At 52.1% G+C, this 18959-nt stretch overlaps 3 protein-coding genes across 5 annotated transcripts in view; 1 reads left to right on the top strand and 2 right to left on the bottom strand.

Annotated features, from left to right (window-relative positions):
* Positions 1 to 318: 318 nt before the first annotated feature.
* On the bottom strand, positions 319 to 2445 carry S100a14 (S100 calcium binding protein A14). 2 transcript variants are annotated; one of them, XM_015502676.2, is made up of 4 exons: positions 2319 to 2445; positions 1884 to 1993; positions 1316 to 1462; positions 319 to 1106 (listed from the first exon to the last, which is right to left on the bottom strand). In XM_015502676.2, exons 2-4 carry the CDS (start codon positions 1911 to 1913, stop codon positions 969 to 971), a joined length of 315 nt encoding a protein of 104 aa, XP_015358162.1. In that variant the 5' UTR covers positions 1914 to 1993; positions 2319 to 2445; the 3' UTR covers positions 319 to 968. The 2 variants fall into 2 exon arrangements, with proteins under 2 accessions (XP_015358162.1, XP_048670775.1); XM_048814818.1 differs by lacking the exon at positions 2319 to 2445 and adding an exon at positions 2177 to 2293.
* A 3693-nt stretch (positions 2446 to 6138) lies between these two features.
* Positions 6139 to 15217, bottom strand: S100a13 (S100 calcium binding protein A13). Of its 2 annotated transcripts, none has more exons than XM_015502879.2 (3): positions 15082 to 15217; positions 13556 to 13749; positions 6139 to 6370 (listed from the first exon to the last, which is right to left on the bottom strand). In XM_015502879.2, exons 2-3 carry the CDS (start codon positions 13706 to 13708, stop codon positions 6227 to 6229), a joined length of 297 nt encoding a protein of 98 aa, XP_015358365.1. In that variant the 5' UTR covers positions 13709 to 13749; positions 15082 to 15217; the 3' UTR covers positions 6139 to 6226. The 2 variants fall into 2 exon arrangements, with proteins under 2 accessions (XP_015358365.1, XP_015358366.1); XM_015502880.2 differs by lacking the exon at positions 15082 to 15217 and adding an exon at positions 14171 to 14289.
* Positions 15218 to 15887: 670 nt separating this feature from the next.
* S100a1 (S100 calcium binding protein A1) overlaps positions 15888 to 18959 on the top strand; it is a 4148-nt gene continuing 1076 nt past the window's right edge. Inside the window, exons 1-2 of the mRNA XM_015502881.2 lie at positions 15888 to 16036; positions 17974 to 18127. Coding sequence (XP_015358367.1) covers positions 17987 to 18127 — 141 coding nt within the window. The 5' untranslated portion in view covers positions 15888 to 16036; positions 17974 to 17986. The remainder of the gene's footprint in view (positions 16037 to 17973; positions 18128 to 18959) is intronic.

Below are 18959 nucleotides of genomic sequence, written 5' to 3'. Positions count from 1 at the left end.
TGCCGTTGGTCAGCGGGGTCCCAAGACACTTGGGTTAATATCCTTTCCCCCAGTGTGCACACCTGGGCCCTTGTCTCCTGCTGGAGGATCAGCTCCTTGACAAGGCAGAGCCTATGCCTCAGAGAGGTCTAAGCCAGGTCTCCGGCTTGTTGGGCTTGTTTCCACCCTCACCCAAATCCATGGGGAGAAGGCAACACCCAGTCAGTCCCACTGCAACCGCTCTCGTTCCCGGGTCTGTCCCACTGATGACTCTACCACCTGCCCCCAAGGATCCCTCACCCATGGACCCCAGGGCAAGTGTCCAATCAAGACAACATCTTTCAATTTTTTTTCCATTTTTTTATTAATCAAATGATACAAAACAACCATCATTCTGTAAATGCCCACACACCCGGCTGCTCCTCTCCCCACAGTCACACCCTCCCAGCCTCTTCCTCAACGCTCTCCCTCCTCCCCTACCCTAGCCCTGGGACAGAGTCTTGGGAGGAGGGTGGGGCAGGGCTGGAGGCTGGAAGGGATAGCCTGGGACAGACAGCTACAATTTAGTTTGGAGATGGAGAGGGGCAGGTTCTCAGAGATCCTTTTTGGTACCATACCCAGCCGTATCCCCAGCTCCATTCTTCAAATTATTTCCCATAGCCCAGCTTCTCTGCCCTTTCCCCACGATCAAATCACTCGGCCCTTACACCACTGTTACCCCTCCATGTCCTCCCTGGTCCCAACCTGCTCCCTGACTGAGCTTCCCTCCGGCGGGGTCTCTGGGTCCCGTCATCTCCACAGAGCACGGGAAGGAGGTATTCAGAGACCCTGGAGAGGGCTATTATGAACCTGAACTTGGCAGAGATGAGGAAAGGTACAGGCTGGGGAACAGGGTGGGGGTGATGGAGAGAAGTTTTATTTCCAGGCCCACGGTCTTTAAGGTCCCCTTTCCCCCCGTATTCCCCCTAAGAGATTCCAGGGAGAAGTCCTCAGCTCCTTGGGACAGGGCTCTCCAGCTTCACACTCTTGGCGGCTTCTCCAATTAGCTCCCAGAAGCTCCCGAACTCCAGTTTAGAGTCGTTACAGTTGCCCAGGTTGGCAATCTTCTCTTCCAGCCCACAGTTGCTCTGAGCAGAGGGAAGAAGCCACAGCTCAGCGAGACAGTGCCTGAGATCTTCCCACCCTGCCCTGCCCAGGGGCAAACAGCAGGGCCTGAGCCTGCCTGGCACTGGCAAGGGGGAATCTAGGGGTTGCCAGTGCCCGTGTGGGTGGGGTCGGGAGGCACTTGCTTGGGAAGTCAGGGGACTGACTCGGGTGGGGTCCATCCCCTCAGTACCGGCATGAGGTGTGGCAGCTGTTGGGTGACCAGGTCCCGCAGCTCAGAGGAGGTCAGTGTCTCCTTCCCGCCCTCCACCGAGTACTGGTGGAAGTTCTTGATGAGGGTCTCAATGGCCCTCTCCACATCACTGAATTCCTGGGCGTCCTGAGGGCAGCAGACATTAAGCGCATCAGGGAGGCTCCTGATCCCCGGGAGCTTGGGTAAAGCCAGCAGGGCAGAAGACAGCTGGAGTGGCCCTGCCCACTCCAGAGCCCAGGACCCAGTCCCTCTCCCTCACCTGCACCCCAGCCCCCAGCAGCTTCTGCCCTTACCCACCGGTTGGGCAAGACTTTCCTCCCCGCCCCCCCATCCCCAGGCAGGACAGGTCCCAGCACGTGTGCAGACATCCTCTTCCCAGGAGGAGTCCATCCGATCACCTTGTGTGGGGTTCAGGGAGGGATCTCAGGCCTCACTGCCGAGGTCTGGGTGTAGGGCCAGGCCAAGGTGAGGGGCAGAAGTCAGTGGGGAACACAGATCCCCGGGGTGGAAAAGAACAGGGAAACAGGCCAAAGAGCGATGGTCCCACCTCAGCATTGGCTGACCGACACTGTCCCATGGTGCCTGGAGCACTTGGTCCCTTGGTGAGTCTTGTCGTCCTATAGCCTGACCCAGCAGAACCGATGGGTCATGATCTGCCTGAAAGGGGACCTGAGGTGAGGGGACACTTCTGCTTTCTGTCTCAATGACCCCTTTTGGCTCCACCCAAGATCTTCTGCCTCACCCCAGGGGTCAGAGGCAACCCCACACAGACCCAGTCCCTGCCCAGGGCCCAGGAGATAAGGCCACAGTGCCCAAGCCGACCCATTTAGAGGGTCTCACCTCAGTCTCACACCTCCAGCCACCCACTTCTGCTCAAAACGCGTGAGCTCCCGGACCCAGTCCCCAGCTCTCCCTTGGAAGACTCAGGCAAGAGAGGCCCAGGGTGCTCCCTGTACAGGAGAAAAGCCCTGGGTTTCCTTACCTGCTGGCAGCCGCTGAGACTGGACGGGAGGAGCCAGCTCACCTCAGCTGGGCTCTTATACCTGGGGGAAGGGAGGGGAGGCGGGGGGCTGGGCCTCATGGCCACCCCAGCTCTTGCAGCAGCCTGGGCTGGGAGCCAGCTGTGTGGGCCCCACCCTCCATTGGCCAGAGCTCCAGAGCCAGTCCCCACCCCTGCCACGAGGAGGGAGCCATGGAGGGCTGGGGCTGGGACACCCCTGGCCCCAGATCAGCAGGCAGAGTCACAGGGAGAGAGGGAAGGAAGGTTGGGGAGGAAGGGAAGGGGGACTTAGAGAACCACGCCAGGGAGGTGGGATGACCTGGGGGAACTGCGAGGAACAGAGGGGGTCTCCATTAGTAGAAAGTAGAAAGGTGTCCATTAGGGAAGAAAGAGAAGCAGGGGCTGATTTGAGGTTTGTAGAACGAAGGTCTGCAGGGGGGCCTCCCTGTACTTTTATTTTTCAATATTTATATTTTAGTTGTAGTTGGACACAATAGCCTCATTTCACTCATTTATTTTAATGTGGTGCGGAGGATGGAACCCAGAGTCTCCACGTGCCAAGTAAGTGAGGTGAGCGCCCTACCTCTGAGCCACAACCCCAGCCCCCTCCCTGTACTTTTGAGATACCTCTCTCTCCGCTCAACTTCCCAACCAAAGCCAATAAGGATAATGACCCTCAAGCCTACCCAGACCCAGAGCCCAGCCATTCCCAATCCTGATGGCTGAGACATGAATGGAGAGGTCAGGAGGAAGAATCAAAGAAGATCAGCAGCCTAGGGCGGGTGTGATGCACACACCTATAATCCCAGCAGCTCCGGAGGCTGAGGCAGGAGGATTTTGAATTCAAAGCCCACCTCAGCAGTTTAGCAAGACCCTAAACAATTTTGTGAGACCCTATCTCTAAATCAAGTATTAAAAGGGACTGGGGATGCCAGGTGCTGTGGCGCAGGCCTGTAATCCCAGCAGCTCCGGAGGCTGAGACAGGAGAATCCCCAGTTCAAAGCCAGCCTCAGCAAAAGCAAGGCACTAAGCAACTCAATGAGACCCTGTCTCTAAATAAATACAATATAGGGCTTCAGATGTGGTTAAGCACCCCTGGATTCAATCCCCAGCACCAAAAAAAAAAAAAAAAGAAGAAGAAGGAGGACGAGGAGGACGAGGAGGAGGAGGGGCAGAGCCTGGTAGAGAGCCACAGTGAGCATTGACTGACTTCCTGTCAGCTCCCTCAGCAGCCCAGAGTGCAAATATGCAGGGCCCAGATGGCAGCTCACAACCTCTCCAAACTACTTGGGCTGCAGGTTCGTCCCTCCCTCAGAATCCCACGCCCTCCTAGCCCACCAGCTCCATAGCAACCCATGCCCTCTAACCCAGTACCCAGGATGTCACCCCAGCGAGCCTTCACTGTACTTCTGGGAACTGAGCCCAACCCAAATGTCCCTCCTTACCTCCCCAGGCTCAGGGGCCTGGAACCTAACATCGTGGGGAGGGAATTCAAGAAAGGGCAGTGGGTTCGGTGTGGATCAGGGCAGAGATGGAGTGGGACTCAGAGCCAAAATGCCTGGGTCCCTTTCCCAACCTCCTTGTGTCAACTTCTCCTGAACTTTCAGTCTTGATTAGGGCGCTCTGTAACTCGAGGCCCTTCCACAAGGGTGTCCAAAGGACTTGGATTCAGGGACCCCCTTCAAGGGTCTCTCCATCTGAGAGCTTCCCTGAGGAGTCCATGTGAGGTCCCTCATAGAACGTCTTTGCCAATGGCCCCTCCAGCCAGGAAGTCTCTGAGGTCTCCGTCTGGTGCTCCTTAGATGTGACGTCTTCATCAGGGATCCTCTTTTTGGGGTGTATGATCAGGAGCTTGTCTCAGCCTAAATGTTTTTCTGGGCTACTAGCTGCCCCACATGGACACCTGCAGGTACAGCAGTGGCAGCCCTAGGAGGCAGTCCTGCTGACTGGCCCGCCTCTGCTCCCTCTGGTGGCGGGTAAAGCAAACCGCATGCCCCTCAAGCCAATGCAAACAGGGAAGGCAGCAGCACTGTCGGAAAGTTCTGCTTCCTTCAGTACCATGGCACCCCATGACCTACCTCACTAGTCCCTCCTCTGTGTCCCCGCTGCTGTGGAGGGAGGCTGGGATCTGAGGTCTAGTGTTCCCGGTGCCTATCCACGGAGGACTCTGGTAAACCAGGGGCTCTGGAATGTCAACCCAGTTCTGCTTGTCCTTGTCTTTGTGATTTAACCTCTCTAAAAATCCATCACCTTTTTTTGGGTACTGGGACCCTTTACTACTGAGGTAGAGACCCAGTCCTTTCTTTTTTTTTTTTGAGAGAGAGAGAGAATTTTTAATATTTATTTATTTATTTATTTATTAGTTTTCAGTGGACACGTCTTTATTTTATTTTTATGTGGTGCTGAGGATCGAACCCAGCACCCCATGCATGCCAGGCGAGCGCGCTACCTCTTGAGCCACATCCCCAGCCTCCTTTTTTTCTTTTTGTTTTTTTGTGGTTTTTTTGGAGACAGGATCTCACTAAGTTGCTGAGGCTGGCCTCCAACTTGGGATCCTCCTGTCTCAGTCTCTGGACCCAAGCTCATATCCTCATCTTGAATATAAGACTTAAAAATACTACCTACCACGTGGGGCGTAGTAGTACACACTTAAAGTCCCAGCTATTCAGAAGGCTGAAGTAGAAAGATCACAGGTTTGAAGCCAGCCTAGGCAACTTAGTGAGACCATGTCTCTCTCAATCCCTAGTACTGCGAAAGGAAGGGAGGGAGGGAGGGAGGAAGGAAGGAAGGAAGGAAGGAAGGAAGGAAGTTAGTTGTGAAAATTAGCTGGACATGGTGACTCCCTCCTGTGATCCCAGCAGCTCGGGAGGCTGAGGCAGGAGGATGGTGAGTTCAAAGCCAGCCTCAGCACCTTAGTGATGCCCTAAGCAACTCAGTGAGACCCTGTCTCTAAATAAAAATACAAAAAAGGGCTGGGATGTGGCTCAGTGGTTGAGTGCCCCTGGGTTCACTCCCCAGTACCAAAAAAAAAAAAAAAAGTTGTGAAAATTAACTAAAATAATATAGGTAACATGTTCAGCCTATGCCTGACATATCGTAAGCCAGTGACACCTGCTCGCTGCTGTCATTATCATCCTGGGACAAACTCTAGGGATAGGATAGGGAAAACTGGGGTTATAACTATGCAACTGAGCCCCAGGAGACACCTGGTAGGATAGAAACCAGATCTCTGCATCTTTCACATATTTATTCATCAACCACTTATCTACTTACCTATTTTTTTTACTTCTTAGGTTTTTATTTTTATTTTGGACTGGGGATTGAATTCAGATGTGCTATACCCCTGAGCTACATCCCCAGTCCCTCTTATTTTCTCTTTTGAGACAGGGCCTCACCAGGCTGGCCTTGAACCTGCAATCCTCCTGCCTTAGCCTCCCAAATCCAAGTGCACCACAATGCCCAATCTAGCCATTTATTCACTGAGCCCCTAATCAGTACAAGACCTCATGTTAGACGCTGTGGAATATCTGAAGATGAATTCACGGTCCCTTTATTCAAGGAGCTCATAATTTTCAGACTTGCTCAGGGCAGTTTTCCCACCCCACTTACCTCAAGAGAGGAAATCAGTACAGGATGTGAATAAGAAACGTGTGCCAGGGGCTGGGGCTGGGGCTCAGTGGCAGAGCTGGCCTAGCATGTGTGAGGCACTGGGTTCGAACCTCAGCACCACATAGAAATAAATAAAAAATAAAGGTCCATCAACAACTAGAAAATATTTTGAAAAAAGAAAGAAACCTGTGTGTTTCGAGGGAGAAGGTTTATTTGGGGAGTGATGGGTTCTCCTGGCCCTGCCAGGCCTACTCTCCCCACCGCCATCCCGGCCAGCAGCTCTACTTCTTCCGGATCTCCTGCGCCTTCTCCTTCCTGATTTCCTTGGCCAACTCCCCAATCAGTCTCCAGTACTCATTGAACTTGAGCTCCGAGTCCTGATTCACATCCAAGCTCTTCATCTTCTCATCTAGGGAGCCCACATCCTAAAAGGGAAGGGCAGGTTAGATGGGGGGATCTTGAGACAGGAAGAGGGGAGACTTTCTAGCTTACCATCCTCTGACAGCCCTCCCCTCAGAGAGCACCAACCCCGCCCCCGTACCTCAAGGAAAAGGCTGCAGGCCTGGACTGGGCTGCCCTGGGGTCCCAACTTCAAGGACACCAGCAGAGGTGGAAGGGCCTGCTCTGAGTGTTTGCTCTGACATAAATACTCCCATCACGGCATAGCATACACTACAAATACGATGTCACTGAACACAGAGCTGGAGAGAGACGCACACAATCTGCTCTCACCGGCAGGCAGAGCTGGCGCTAGCACACCACTGCACCAGTCCGGATGGACCCAATAATACTCAGGGAGCCTTTGTAGGGACAGATCCAACCTGACTCCCCGGAGGCCTTCTCAGCCACCCTCCTCCCTCACAGTAGTAGCTGCTCATTTGCATCTCCCTTCTGTGTTCTCCTGTATCCAGCTGGGCCAGTACCCGGTAGATCAGGGAATGGCAAAGACACAGGGCATCTTGTTTTCGAGGGGCCCTTGATAAAGTCTCTCAGGACGGGCCTGTGAAACCCAGGGATACTGTAAGCCAGACTTTCGTGATAAAAGGATTTGTTACCAGACAATCACAATGGAAAACTTGATTGTAGGGCTGGGGACATAGCTCAGTGGTAGAGGGCCTGCCTCAAACGCACAAGGCCCTGGGTTCAATCTCAGCACCACCAAAAAAAAAAAAAAAAAAGAAAGAAAGAAAACTTGATTGTTGAGTAAAGGGTCAACATTAAACCAAAGAAGGTGCCTCTGTTGACCTTGATTCTTAACATTTAAATCAACATTTGAACGAAGGCAGAGAAGATCTGCCAAATCTCTTAAGCAAATTTATAGGAGAGCTACTCAAGTCCTCCCCCTCCCCCTCCCATTTTTGTGGTACTGGGAATTGAAGCCACAGGTGCTCTACCTATCTGAGCTGTGTCTCAGCCCTTTTTATTTTTTTAATCTTTATTTTTATTTTATTTTATTTTGGAACCAGGGGCACTTAATGACTGATCCACAACACTTTTTTAACTGTTTTTGGTACCAGGGATTGAACTCAACCACTGAGCCACATCCCTAGCCCAATTTTGTATTTTATTTAGAGACAGGGTCTCACTGAGTTGCTTTGCTGAGGCTGGCTGTGAACTCACCATCCTTCTGTCTCAGCATCCTGAGCCACTGGGATTACAGGCGTGTGCCACCACACCCAGTCTATCATTTCTTTAATGGGAAAATATCCTATATGTACTGTTACATTTTTTTTTAAAGCTATTTGTAGAACAATATATAAAAGATGTATTTATTCAAGTAGGATGCAGTGGCGCACACCTGTAATCCCAGCAGCTCAGGAGGCTGAGATAGGAGGATCGCAAGTTCAAAGCCAGCCTCAGCAACAGTGAGGCGCTAAGCGACTCAGTGAGACCCTGTCTCTAAATAAAATACAAAGTAGGGCCAGGGACAGGGCTCAGTGGCTGAGTGGCTCTGAGTTCAACCCCTAGTACCAAAAAAAAAAAAAAATGTATTCATTCACTCACTGGAAATTTTTTTCATTTTTAATTTTTTTTTTCAATTATATTCACCCATTCTTGTGGACTGAATTTTAGTGTTTTTTTTTGTTGTTGTTGTTTTTTTTGTACTGGGAAGGGAGCCCAGTCGTTCTTTATCAGTGAGCATCCCCAGCCCCTGCTTTTGGGGAGGGTGCTGGGGATTGAACCCAGGACCTCATGCATACTAGGCAAGCACTCTACTGCTGAGCTATACCCGCAGCCCCCTAGTCCTTTTTTGGTTGGGTTTTTGTTTGTTTGTTTCTTATTTTTTTTATTTTTTAGAACCCAGGCCTTTGCACATACGAGAGAAGTACTTTGCCACTGAGCTACATCCCAGTCCCTCATGGACTGAATTTTGTGTCCTTGCAAAACCCATGTTGAGATCTCTCTGTCAGTCAGCTTTTCATTGTGTGTTTACCTGACTCAAACGACTTGGGGTGGGGACCAGTTATTTGGGCTCCTGGTTTCAGAGCTTTCAGTCCATAGTCAGCTGGTGCCACTGCTTCAGGCCACAGGTCAAGTGCAACGTCGTGGCGCAAGGCCCAGAGGTATTAAAGCTGTCAGCTCACGGCAGCCAGAAAGTGGGGTGGGAGGCAAGAGAGAGATGCACCCTCCCGGGCCCACCCCAGGGACCTACTTCCTCCAACCAGGTCCCACCTCCCAGTAGTCCATCCTGTCTTCAATAGGTTAACTGAATGACGGGTCAGAGCCTTCATGATCCAGTCACTTCCCAAAAGCCCCCACCGTGAATACATGAGACTTTGGGGGGGCATTTCCGATCCAATCCATAACAAAATCCCAAACCCCAATGTGACGGTATTAGGTGTAGCCTTGGGTCATGAAGGTGGATCCCTCATGATTTAGATTAGTGCCCTTGCTTAAAGAGACCCCAGAGTGGGCACAGTGGTACAGGCCCCTAATCCCAGTGACTCCAGAGCCTAAGGCAGGAGGATCGCTAGTTACAGGTCAGCCTCAGCAATTTAGCAAGACCCTGTCTCAAAAATGAAAAGGACTGGGGATGTAGCTCAGTGGTTATGTGCCCCTGTGCTAAATCCCCAGTACCAAAAAATAAAAACAACAACAAGACCCCAGAGAGCTCTTGAGCTTTTTGCCCAGGTAAGGACAAAACTGGAAGATGTCAACCCATAAGAGGCCCTCGCCTGAACCCAGCTACACTGGCACCCTGATTTGGGCTTCCAGCCTCCACAACTAGGAGAAATGAATTTTGTTGTTTGTCAACCACTCAGATTATAGTACTCTGTTAGAGTAGCCAAAACTCACTAAGACTGTCAGTTAATATTTTTATACCTTTATTTTATTTACTTATTCTTATGTTATGCTGAGGATCAAACCCAGTGCCTCACATGTGCCAGGCAACTGCTCTACCACTGAGCTACAGCCCCAGCCCCGTCACTTAATATTTTATTGAGCACCCAACAGAGAAGTCAGATACTGTTTAACTGCTGAGATTAAATGGTAAGCAAATGCCTTTCCTTCTTGAGCCTTTCACACTTAAAAACATGTAAGTGTATAGTGGAGGTCAGATTGGTTGTGTTCTGCAGGGTAAAAGAGGTGACTTTTGTGTTCAGTGGTGAAGGGAGACTGTGCTGAGGATTTGCCAGCTAAGCAGGAACCTGAATTAAATGAGGAATAAGCCTAGCAAGTACCTGGGAGACGAGCACTGTGAACAGGAGAGGAAAAGTGGAGACGGTAAGTATGAGTCATTCTCATTACTTTTGAGGAGTTCTGTGATAGAGTACAGAAGAAATATACGGCATAACTAAAAGCAGCTACAAGGTCAAGGGAGGTGTTCTTTATTATTATAATTTTCTTTCTTTTCCCAAGATGGAAGACATTACAGCATATCTGTAAAGAGACTGTGGCGGTACACATCTGTAATCCCAGGTACTCGGGAGGCTAACACAGGGCATCACAAGTTGGAGGCCAGCCTGGGCAACTTAGTGAGACTCTACTGCAAAATAAATGTTAAAAAGGGATGACGGGGCTGGGGTTGTGGCTCAGCGGTGGAGCACTCGCCTACCGTGGGCGAGGCCCTAGGTTCGATCCTCAGCACCACATAGAAATAAATAAATTAATTAAAGATATGGTATCCAACTACAACTAAAAAATAAATATTTAAAAAATAAAAAGGGCTGGGAAGGGCTGGGGCTGAGGCTCAGTGGTAGAGGGCTTGCCTAGCACGTGTGAGGCACTGGATTTGATCCTCAGTACCACATAAAAATAAATACATAAAATAAAGGTATTATGTCCAACTACAACTAAAAAAAAAAAAAAATTTGTTTTTTTAAAGAGGGGCTGGGAAGCCAGGCATGGTGGTGCACACCTGTAATCCCAGCACTCAGGAGGCTGAGGCAGGAGGACTGCAAGTTCAAAGTCAGCCTCAGCAATTTATTGAGGCCCTAAGCAATTTAGCCAGACTTTGTCTCAAAATAAAAAAATTTAAAGGGGCTGGGGGATGTGACCCAGTGGTTGAGTGCCCCTGGGTTCAATCCCTAGTACAAAAAAAAAAAAAAAGATTAAACAAGCAACAAAACCCCTGATACAAAAGACCTAGTAGAGAAGGAAATTTTAATGATGCAAGAAAGAGAAGGGATCACTGCAAGAATTGCAAAAGGAAAGTCTTTAAAGTAGGTGAGAGGGGATAGGATCCAGAGCACCAGTTAAGAGCTAAAAGTGATCATTTATGTGACCAGGAAGGAAGCAGACTGTGTGCTGATTGAGCAGTAGATTTGGGGATGAGGGTAGCACACAGAAGTTTCCTGATGACTTATTTTCTTAGTGAGGGAATTTCTCAGTGAGAGGGAGGATGTGGAAAGAGGCACTGGAGTTTGAGAAGGGAGGGAAAGTTATGAAACCATCATCTGAAAGAGCTGATACACAATCATTCAGGGAAACACAGCAGAGTCGCCAGCATTGCTAAGGGTCCCCCAGAGTCTGTGGTTACTGATTTAAAGTGAGACAAGTCAATGAGGCCGTGCATTTTCCTCCAGCCAGATTCAGCTATCCAAGTGTAGGCAGGGATGGTGATTGAACCAGCAAGTTAATGTAGGGGAAATGTTGGATTTCATCAGGGTTGGGATTCTGCCAGACAACTGGGACAGAGAGAGAATCAAATGGGTTGAGGGTATGATCCTAATAACGTCTTGAACATGAGCTAAGGAAGACGAGAAATGAAGAGATAAGAGATGATGATAGAAAATGAAAAAGTGGCAGGTCAAGAGACTGAAGGTCCTGCCGGTCATGGTGGCACAAGCTTGTAAGCTCAGGAGGCTGAGACAGGAGGATCAAGGGCTCAAAGCCAGCCTCCACCACTTAGCAAGGCCCTAAGCAACTCAGTGAGAGACTCTGTCTCTAAATAAAATATTAAAAAAAAAAAAAAAAGCTGGGAATGTGGCTCCGTGGTTAAGTGTCCCTGGGTTCAGTCCCAGGTACCAATCATCATCATCATCATCATCATCATCATCATCATCATCATTATCATCATCATCACAACAACAACAGATGCAGTGCTGAGAAGAATAACAGTGAGCCAAAGCTGAAAAGATATAAGTAGTACAGTAAGGAGGGCAGAAGGCAGGCACGGTGTGCAGGTCTATAATCCCAGCTATTCAGAAGGCTGAGGCAGGAGGATCACAAGTTCAAGGCCAGCCTGGGCAATTTAGTAACATCCTGTCTCAAAGTAAAAAATAAAGGGCTGGGGATGTGGCTCAAGCGGTAGCGCGTTCGCCTGGCATGCGTGCGGCCCGGGTTCAATCCTCAACACCACATACAAACAAAGATGTTGTGTCCGCCAAAAACTAAAAAATAAATATTAAAAAAAAAAAAAGTAAAAAATAAAAAGGGTCACTGGAGCTGGGTGCAGTGGCACACGCCTATAATCCCAGCAGCTCAGGAGGCTGAGATAGGAGGATCGTGAGTTCAAAACCATCTTCAGCAATGGCGAGGCGCTAAGCAACTCAGTGAGACCCTGTCTCTAAATAAAATACAGAACAGGGCTGGAGACGTGGCCCAGTAACTGAGTGCCCCTGAGTTCAATCCCTGGCACCCCCTCCCAAAGAAAAGGGCCCCTGGGCTCAATCCTCATTACCATGAGAAGAAACAAAGAAGGAAGAGGGAGGCAGCTCAGCTTCCAAGGAGCTGGGGGTCTACAGAAGAAGGAACTAAGGTCCAGAAAAACAGATGAAAAGCAAAGAGGCCACTTCTTGCTTTCCCAGGCCCAGAGGACGTCAGAGGGAAAATCAGTTACTGCTCAACCAGACTCTGGGAATGCTACACCTTCATCAGAGAATCTGACATTTCCAATAAAAAGGCGAAAGGAAAAGTCTGAGAAGTGAGAGGATACAGGGGATTTTGCAGATGAGAGACTTAAGTTTCAGAGGATGGCTTTGTTTTTTAAAAATCCATACTCATACACTGCTAAGTACCTGTGAATTTTCAGAAAGGAGGAAAAAGAAACTGTTAGCCTGGAATGACGGGGGAAACCCAGAGTGGATGAAATTTAAATCCCAACTCATTCCTTCCAGTAGACGAGAAGAATGGCCCTGTCAGGCGCTCTATTGAGGGGATCCCAGAGATGGTGGGAAATAGTCACAAATGTTCCTTATGGACCTCCTACACTGAGAGTCTAGGACTCCATGGATTTGGCTGTTTTCTTTATTTTCTTGTGTGCATGTGTGTGAGACAGAGAGAGAGAGAGAGAGAGAGAGAGAGAGAGAGAGAAAGTTAATTACTGGGGGTTAAATCCAGGGTACTCTACCATGGAGCTACACCCCCAGCCATTTTTTAAATTTTATTTTGAGACAGGATCTCACTAAGTTGCTGAGGCTGCCCTCAAACTTGAGATCCTCCTGATTCAGCCTCCCAAGTTGCTGAGATGACAGGCATGTGCCACCATGCCCAATTTTGTTTTCGCTTTTAATAATACCATTCCCACTGCTGGGCCTCAGTTTCCATATATGTGCAGTGAGGAGTCTGAACCATGTTTTTATGTTTTCTCTTGGCCTCCTTCAAGCTCTGAGGGTCTGTGAATGTCCTGGAAGCCATCTCTGGGGCCAGTCCTATACTGGGGAAATGAGACCAGAGAGGCCCACACAGACACAAGAACCCAACAGCATCTTTTAATGAGAGTGCAGAACCCAGTTGCACAAACACAGTATCTTTGCTTACCTGGTCTGTCTCTCTCTCGCGCGCGCTCTCTCTCTCTCTCTCTCTCACACACACACACACACACACACAGAGGACAGAAAACCCAGAACCATGTACACATGCAGTCACTTACATCCTTTTATTTTATTTTGTTTGTTTGTTTGTTTGTTTTTGAGGTCCTGGGGATTGATCCCGTGACCACTGACCTACACCCTCAACTCTTGTTATTTTTTGAGACAAAGTCTCACTGAGTTGCCTGGGTTGGCCTCCAATTGGAATCCACCCCCTCACTGAGACCTGGTGTGCACCCCCCTGCCTGGCCTCCCACCCCTCCTGTGGCTCACTGTCTACTCAGCAGTCTCCCCTCACACACTCAGGGTCCCACCAACGCTGCCTCACAGAATCCCAGCCCAGAGACCTCCACCCACCTTGAGCAGGTGAGGCAACTGCTGCGTGGCTAGTTCCTTAAACTCATTGACGCTGAGGCTGCCCTTCCGGCCTTCCCGCCCTGCAAAGGTGAAGAAAGTGGTGACCACTGTCTCGATGGCCGCCTCCAGCTCAGTCAGTGGCTCGGCCGCCATGAGGCCCCTGGGGTTGGAGCTGATGTGCTCACACAGCTGACCTGCAGAACGTGGGGGAGCAGAGGGGGAGGAGTTAGGCAGTCTGGAATCCAAGGATGGCCAGTGTCCCTGCTCTGGTGCCCTCCGGAGTGTCATTATAAGAAAGAGGGAGGGTTCAGAGGTTGAGCTTGGGGTAGGGGACCAGGCAACAGTATCTCAATTTAAGTTTAGTCCCAGAAAACTTTCTTCTGAGGGTCACGATCTGAGGGTCCTTTATTTTGGGGTGGGGCACGGGGGAGGGAACCCAGTGGTGCTCTATTACTGAGCTACATTCCCCAGCCCTTGTTATTATTATTATTATTATTATTATTATTTATTATTTTGAGGCAGGGCAGGCTCTCAGTAAATTGTCCAGGCTGGCCTCTAACTTGTCTTCTTGTTAGGCCCCCCTGAAGCTGGGTTTGCAGTTGTGGGCTACCACACCTGGTTTCTGAAGGTCCTTTTTAAGAAGCCGTCTATGTGGGTTCAGGTGCCAGTAATCCCAGCAGCTGGGGAGACTGAGGCAGGAGGATGATGGCAAGCCTGCCTCAGCAATTTATCGAGGCTGTCAACAACCCAGCGAGACACTGACTCGAAATTAAAAATAAAAAGGTCGGGGGGTACGGCTCAGTGGTGAAGCCCCCTGGGTTTCATCCCAAGTACAAAAAAAAAAAAGAGATAAGAGAGACCCTCTGGTGATCCATCAAGTATGGTGATCCCTCTATCGGGGAGAGATTTTTCAGTCTGCAGTTCCTTCTTCAAAGTCCTTGGAGTCTGGTGGCCCTCTGATGGGGTTTCTCTTATGGCCCTATCTTGTCTCTCCCAGTGTTAAAGGGTCAGGAGGTTGTTTGTCTCCAGTTTGTTTACAGTGGGACCTGCAGTCCGCCCACACGCTGGTCACTCCTTCCAGCAGAGAAGCTTAGGGTTGGCACAAGCCCAGCTGTGGTCAGGGCTGGCTCAGTCTGGACAGATCCCCTCCCCTCCCTCTCCTTGGGGGCAGCTGGACCGAGTGCTGGGACAAGAACCCCTCATGCCCTTCCAACCCTGTCTCCAGATGACAGGGTCCTGGCGCGGAGGTCCTCTGATTCTCCGAGCCCACAGGGGCACCGTCCGGGCACTCAAGTCCCCTGGGGGCACAACAGAAAGCTGGAGGAAAGGGACAAGCCCACGCATCCCTCTCCTTTCCGTCCACCCCCACACACGCACACGCACAGGCTCCTGCGGGGACTGCTGCTTGCTCTCCCCAAGCCACTTCCTGAATCCCTGTCCCAGCGGCTGGGGGTGGGGGGACCGGGGGCCAATGGAGAAAAACGGATCCCCAGACAGCCCCTGGGTGGGGACGGGGTGCGACTCACCAGGGTAGGAGATGGGGTGCTGCCGCGGAGATGCGAGGCCGAGGTTTATAAGGCCTGCGGGGAGGAGGGCGCCACGCCCAGCCCGAGGTGTCCAGTTTCCTAGCTGATTCTCCAGAGGGGGGACCGCCCAGTCACGCCTCCCGCGCTGGCCTTGGGGCTGGGAAGCCTGGCCGCCTGACCACTCCCGCAGGTTCCCCAGCTTGGGGGGGGGGGCGTCCTGGACAGATCCCATTAAGCAGGGGTCCCAGAGTCCATCACTTCCTTTATGGGGGGCTGCTGCCCTACCACACCCCCAAAAGCTAACCGGGAGGGGGGCAGGGATGACAACCACTAATTGAAAATCCAACTGGAGCTCAGCACTGAGAGGCCACTCTACAAAACCTCAGAGACCCTGCAAGGGTCACTGCAGCCCACACTCCTTCCAAGGACTGCAAGCTCCGGCACCAGGATGGGGGACCCAGGCCAAGGCGGCATAGCAGAATCCCAGATTGAGAGATCTCAGCGGTCCCAAGACTAAGTCACTCACTGAGCGAGACCCCGTGGCCAGCCCCAGGCTAAGACTCCCTCTGCAAACCCTCCCCTTCCCTGTCAGTGTCACAGCCAGCTCCAGGGGCTGTGCAGTGGAGCTGGGGGTGAGACTCTGTGTCCCCCCAGGACCCACCTCCCCCTCCCTTCTCCCTGCACTTCCCCGCTGGTACCCAGCAGGGGGTGGGAGGGCAGGCAACCAAGGCCAGGGAGGAGACACAGGGCAGCCTGTTCCAGCCCAGGAGACAGAGGGCGCCTCTGTCCTCTCCTGGCCCCTTGCCCCACTGGGTGTCTGTGAAGGGGTGGAGCCGCTGGGGGGGGCAGCGGGGGAAGGACTGCTAAAGACAGGTCTCTCACACAGCCCGGGAGCCACACTTGCAGCCTCGGCCATTTGTGCAGAACCCGCTCCCATCTCAGGCCCAGGCCAACTGTGAGTATCCCGCCCAACCTGGCCTAGGTCCTTGGCCTGGCCAGCTTGGGGGAAAGGGGACTTCAGAGGGGGTCCCAAGAGCGGGGGAGGGGTGACGATGGCATTCTGCATCGTGGTGCACTTAGGGCCTGGGAGGAATTAGGGTAGGGGCAGCTCAGAATCTGGGGGAGACGGTTTGGAAGGTGGTAAGGGGGGGGTGAGTAAGGGTCAGAGTTAGAGCTGGGAGCTCAGTGAATGGGAGCCCATCACCCAGCTTCCAGGCCACCAGCCCCTCCCACACAGAGCCCGCGAGTCCCCTGCCAAGTCTCCTCAGTCTCTCATTGTTGGGGAAGGGACACAGCCTTGCCTTGCCTCCCATGGAGTAACAATAACAGAAGACAACAGCTGTTCCTACCCACTTCCAGACTCAGTCTCTGCCACCCCTGCTAGCCTTGCCAAGAGCCGGGCCCAGGGAGGTCTGGGGGCAGCAGAGCAAGGGCCGCATGATTATCAGGAAGAGAGGACCCTTGGTTCTGAGCCCTCTCCCAACTCTTCCTTCACAAGACGTCCCCTTTGTCTTCCTCTTTTCTCAGCCCAGACCCCCCTCCTCTTTCCCCAATTCCTTCCTCTGTAGTTTTCCTATTTCCCCAACCCAGGTCCTCCCAGAACTGCCCCCACATAAAATCCCAGGCTGCTGGAGAGCTAGCCGCAACCTCCAGCTGTCCCTCCTGATAGGGCTGGTAACTGAGCCACCAGCATCCCTCCCTCGAGCACCCCTTATCCTCTCTATCAGCCCTGTCTTGGGTTCCGTCACCCCCACGTCTCTGTGACAATTGCTTCTCATGTCCGGAGTTCAGGTGACACTCACAAGGGCCTTATTGAAGAGCTGGGATGTCATCTGATCAGAGCCCATTGTCCACTCCCCCAGTCCTGGGGAAGGATGGGGATACCTGATCCCAGACACCTGAGCTGCCCCTTGGGGCTGCGGAGGGCCTGACTGTCCCAGGGCCAAAGGACAGAGGCTCCCCAGCTTGGCAGTCTCCTCTCCTCAACAGACCCCTCCATTCTTCTCCTGTTCTCGCCCAGCCCCTTGAACTCAAAAGACTTCATGCACTCAGTTTTTATCTCCCCAGCACATACCAGCCCCATTCCCTGTTCCCACTGTACCCACATCAACCAGGCAACCAGGGACCAAGGTGTACAGATTTCCTCCCCCTCTCCAGGGCTCAGACATTCTTTTCTCCCTTCCTGCCACCCACCTGATGGAGGCGATAATTTTGCAGAGAGGAATTAAACTGAAGGCTCTGGGAGGCACACCCCAGAGAGGTCAAAATGACAAGTTGAAGAGAGGAGGGCTTGAAGGACCAAAAAAGACCCCTCCAAATTGCTGGCAGGAAAATCAGAAACAGAGTCCGTTCCCCCCAAAAGCTCTGGGCCACCCACTCAGGCCACCACCCTCTGTCAGGCTCACCAAGGGTGCCAGACTCAGTCCTTGCTGCAGTGGGCCCCGGAGTCAAGGCTACAGGGACGCCGGCCCACCACCCCACGGCAGAACTGGCAGAACTTGGTCGTGCTGGGCCTCCAAGGTCCAGGGTAAAAATAGAGCCGGCAGAAGCCATCCTAGTCCGGTGACCACCCCAGGCTGCCCCACCCTCGTCTCTGCCCAGGCAGTCAGGAGCCGCTGCGGACGCCCACGGCAGGCCTCCGGAGCCAGCCCAGTTCCGGCTGCTTGCTCTCCATGCCCAACCCTGACTCCCTTTGGCTCGGGTTCAGACTGAGGGACACAGAGGTCTGCAGTTCGTTGTGCTGGGCCTTCCCCCACGCTGTGAAATCTCAACGAAAGATAAGCTGCAGTAGGACTCCCACCTCAGGGTTATGTGGCTGTGGAACCAGGTCCAGGCCCGAGGAGGCCCCGGGCCTGGTCCCCAGCTCACCCCGGTGCTGTGTGGATGGAATAGGCGCACTGCTGCGATGGGCTCTGAGCTGGAGTCTGCGATGGAGACCCTCATCAACGTGTTCCACGCCCACTCAGGCAAGGAGGGGGACAAGTACAAGCTGAGCAAGAAGGAACTGAAGGAGCTGCTGCACACCGAGCTGTCTGGCTTCCTGGATGTGAGCCTGGAGTGCGAGGAGCGGCTGGGTGGGCAGGGGGGGGGGCACTGGGGGCGTCGCCCTGCCGTTCCTCCCCGCCCCCGCAGCTCAGTCCAGCCACCCCCTCCTCTCTCATCGGGGTCTTCCAGGCTCCCCGGTCAAATCCAAATGCCCTGGTTTACTGCCTACCTGTGAAGCACTAGGTCTTGTGCAGTTTCCTCCATGAGGTTCACCGTCTAGAAGGGAAACCCCGAACTCCGGGAAGTACACAGAGCCTTAACAAAGGTGCCAGAAAGGGTTAGTAGGAGATTAGTGGCCAGACTGAAGTAAGACGGTTCCTTGAAGAGTGGCAGTTGAGCCAGGGGCTTCCACTGGAAGATGACTGGGGTCAATGAAGACATTTTAGGGGGTGTCTGCATGAACACGAGCCTAGAAGACAATGTGGAGCACTCCCAGTAGTTCCATTTGACTGGAGAGTGTGGAGAAGCAGGCTGCAAAGGTTAACAGGGGGCACACAGTGAAGAAGCCACTCAGATATGGCAGACCGGGCAGCTCTGCATTCAAATTTTGGTCCTACTACTTCCTTTTTCTTCCCCTGCGTCCGTATTGGGCATTGAACCCAACGGTGCTTTATCACTGAGTTAACGCTCCCAGCCCTTTTTATTTTTTAGGACAGGGTCTCACTAAGCTGCTGAGGCTGGCCTCAAACTTGTGATCCTCCTGCCTCAGCCTCCTGAGTCACTGGGATTATGGGCGTGTGTCACTAAGACCAGCCCTGCCACCTTTTTTTTTTTTTTCTTTTTGGTACTGAGGATTGAACTCAGGGGCATTCAATCACTGAGCTACATCCCCA

Source organism: Marmota marmota, unplaced genomic scaffold (genome assembly GCF_001458135.2).
Source record: "Marmota marmota marmota unplaced genomic scaffold, marMar, whole genome shotgun sequence".
In the NCBI taxonomy this organism is placed as follows: Eukaryota; Metazoa; Chordata; class Mammalia; order Rodentia; family Sciuridae; genus Marmota; species Marmota marmota.
This window is presented reverse-complemented; position numbering and strand designations above follow the sequence as displayed.

Bases quoted from the DNA above. Each gene is read 5' to 3' on its own strand.
- S100a14 (XM_015502676.2), bottom strand. From the start codon at position 1,913: ATGGGACAGTGTCGGTCAGCCAATGCTGAG. The intron at 1,463-1,883 runs GTGGGACCATCG...TGCTGCCCTCAG, and splicing joins GTCGGTCAGCCAATGCTGAG to GACGCCCAGGAATTCAGTGA. The intron at 1,107-1,315 runs GTACTGAGGGGA...CCCTCTGCTCAG, and splicing joins AGCTGCCACACCTCATGCCG to AGCAACTGTGGGCTGGAAGA.
- S100a13 (XM_015502879.2), bottom strand. From the start codon at position 13,708: ATGGCGGCCGAGCCACTGACTGAGCTGGAGGCGGCCATCGAGACAGTG. The intron at 6,371-13,555 runs GTGGGTGGAGGT...CTTCCCTTTTAG, and splicing joins AGTTGCCTCACCTGCTCAAG to GATGTGGGCTCCCTAGATGA.